We start from the raw sequence: 2,764 nt of genomic DNA on the forward strand, positions 1-2,764 counted from the left end.
AGAGGTGCAAAACTATCGATGGCACTATCGATAGTATCGATGTTTTTTTTTTTATTTTTCGCTACTATCGATTGTTTTTGACAGGTGATTCAATATTTAATATAATTTTATTTCTTCTTTGCATTTCATTTCTATGAAACATCCAAGTTGCACTAAAAATTTGGTTGCTACTTTTTCTAAATAGTAACGAAATGTTGCAAAAGTACGGAAAGCCTTTCACCTTTTAAAATACAAATTAACGTATACCAACACGTTTAATGTTTTCTACTCACCACTATTGACTATTTAATAAAAGGTAAGTAAAAACCATTACTTTTTGGATAAAAAAAAAATGGTTGTTTTAAAATTTCAATCTACATTCTGAATGCCTCATATTTGACGGAGGATATCTAAGACCACAAATATTAAATTCCAGAAAGACCAATTTATTTTAAATTTTAATTCATTTCAAATTTTCCATAACTTTACTTCTAACTCAGCGGTTAAAAAAATAAAAACCATGTCCAGTAGGTTACAAGGGTATCCAAACTTCCAATCCGAAACTTATACTACACATTCGACGATATATCGATAGTTTTGAAAATAATATCGAATACTATCGGCGGTCTGATTTTTTTGGTATTTAGACACCACGTGACTTCCTTCGGCCCATTGCTGTATCAATACCGCAGATTTTTTAACTAATATCCCTAAATTTTCACGTTAAGCCTTTTACCGCACCTAAATATTTTTGAAGCGCTAAAGCGATTATTGCATTTGGCACTTCAACTAGTTCCCCATTCGTTTCAACTTACCAGACGTGAAATTTCAGTTTTGGCAGATTTAGTTAATTGAGTCAATCGGATTTCATAAGTGTCTTTCAATGTGCGCATATCAGCTGCTTTACGTCTGTCAGCGTCGCAATTGATCTGTAATAATTAACAGCAATTTGTAAATTTTCAACATGTCCCATGGAGAGTTAAGTATGGAACAGGGAACGAAAAGAACAACACTGATTGGCTGAAAAACGAACGTTGGTTAGTGGGCAAGAGACGCAACAAATTGTTTGTTAGGAACGATTCTCGTAGTAAATAAAAATTGATCATGCACTTAAAAAATAATATTAATTTCTTGTAAAATATTTAGTTCGCATTAACGTTTTCAAGCAAGTTTCTGTACATACTCACGTATGTATGTATGTATGTATGCAATAAATGAAATTTGTTTGTTGTTTGCATGTTTGTTGCCACAACTCACAATTACCTTTGCCCATACATTACAATTATATAATTTTAAATGCATGTTAAGTAATGTTCGGTTGCTTATCGCAACATTAAATAAACAGAGTTCAACCTGCATAAACAATATTTGCCATCCTGCCACATTTTCCAAATGACCTACAGTTTGTTCTACGATACGGCGCGAACTCGCCTGCAATTGTTGCAGCAAATGGCTCTAAAAATAAATAACCAAACCATCAACTGTCAAATGCAAAATAAATGGATTACATTAATGAAATTAATCATGGCATTAGCTTTCATCAGCTCCAATAAGCCAAATGCATATAATACACTCACACACACACACGCGCGATATCTGGCTCTTGTGTAAGTGTATTTGTGAAAAATATTCCATTAATGCATTTTCATTTTGGCCACCAGCTGGGATATGTCTATATCTATAAAAACAATCGACCACCAACTAAGTGTCCACATTTGCTCCGCATATTTCTACTCGTCTGGGCGCAATGCCACTATCGTTGCTGTATTCTCTCATCGGCATTTTCGCGGTTTGGATTTCCAAAACTCCGTCGATGGCCGAAGGTCTACTTGCGGTTAATTCTGCAATAGATGTGCCACTAATTGAGAACGCCAGCGACATTTTGTGCAGTTTCCATACGAAAGTCGTCTATGTGTATTTCGAGAATAAGACCTCTTCCGGTTATTCGGGCGACATACTGCGGGATTTAAGTGATTGTGGTACTTCGTACATAACATTGAGGTAGGTAGAGCATTACAAATCCCTTAAGATAACATATTCGGCCTAGCTGAATTCAATTTAATCCATTGATAATCTTGTGGCTTCTTCTGCATAGGAATCGCGTAAAGACTAAGCCATTGGAACTCATCAACAACGACGGTATACTGTTATATCTGGTAATGATCTTTCACGACGCTTCACAGCGCATCGATCTATCAATTATACAAAAATATTCCGCTGCGAAACACCTCTCGCACGTTATGATGCTAATCGTCAATTCGGAGACCGTCACCGAAGCTTGGTTGCGTCATACCTTCGCGATTTTTTGGCACATTTGGTTTCTTAATGTCGTGATAATGTTTCAACGCAACAATGAGCTGCATGTTTACAGATACAACCCATTTACCGATGAATTTCTTATAAAATTGGAACTAAGCAGCGGCGTGCTTCCGCGCAAAGACGACCTCTTCCCACCAAAATTACCGGATATGGGCGGCAAGCCGTTGAGCGTATGTCTGTACCAGGATGAGGTGCGAGCCATTTTCGAGGACGACGACGACGACCAGAAGGTTATCGGCAGCGATGGTTTCATGTCGGCTTTCATCGCCGAACGCTTGAATGCCACGCGTGTAATACATCGCGTCAGCAGATTTGGCAACTTCATGCTAAGAGCCGATATTTGCTTCAAGGAGATCACACATGAGCTAGATGATGTAGCCTTCAATACACGTTTCCTAGCGGCGCCGACATTTGCGCGACAAGTCGAATATACGATCGTGCACAGCCGTGACGACCTGTGTGTGTT

The 2,764-nt window shown here is 37.9% G+C and overlaps 1 protein-coding gene across 1 annotated transcript in view; it reads left to right on the forward strand.

Annotated features, from left to right (window-relative positions):
• Positions 1 to 1,708: 1,708 nt before the first annotated feature.
• LOC108377629 (uncharacterized) overlaps positions 1,709 to 2,764 on the forward strand; it is a gene marked incomplete at its 3' end in the record, with an annotated part of 15,582 nt that continues 14,526 nt past the window's right edge. Inside the window, exons 1-2 of the mRNA XM_017633899.1 lie at positions 1,709 to 1,980; positions 2,075 to 2,757. Of these exons, the coding sequence (XP_017489388.1) occupies positions 1,727 to 1,980; positions 2,075 to 2,757 (937 nt within the window). The remainder of the gene's footprint in view (positions 1,981 to 2,074; positions 2,758 to 2,764) is intronic.

Source organism: Rhagoletis zephyria, unplaced genomic scaffold (genome assembly GCF_001687245.7).
Source record: "Rhagoletis zephyria isolate East Lansing unplaced genomic scaffold, Rhagoletis_zephyria_1.1 Rzeph_scaffold_12426, whole genome shotgun sequence".
Taxonomy (NCBI): Eukaryota; Metazoa; Arthropoda; class Insecta; order Diptera; family Tephritidae; genus Rhagoletis; species Rhagoletis zephyria.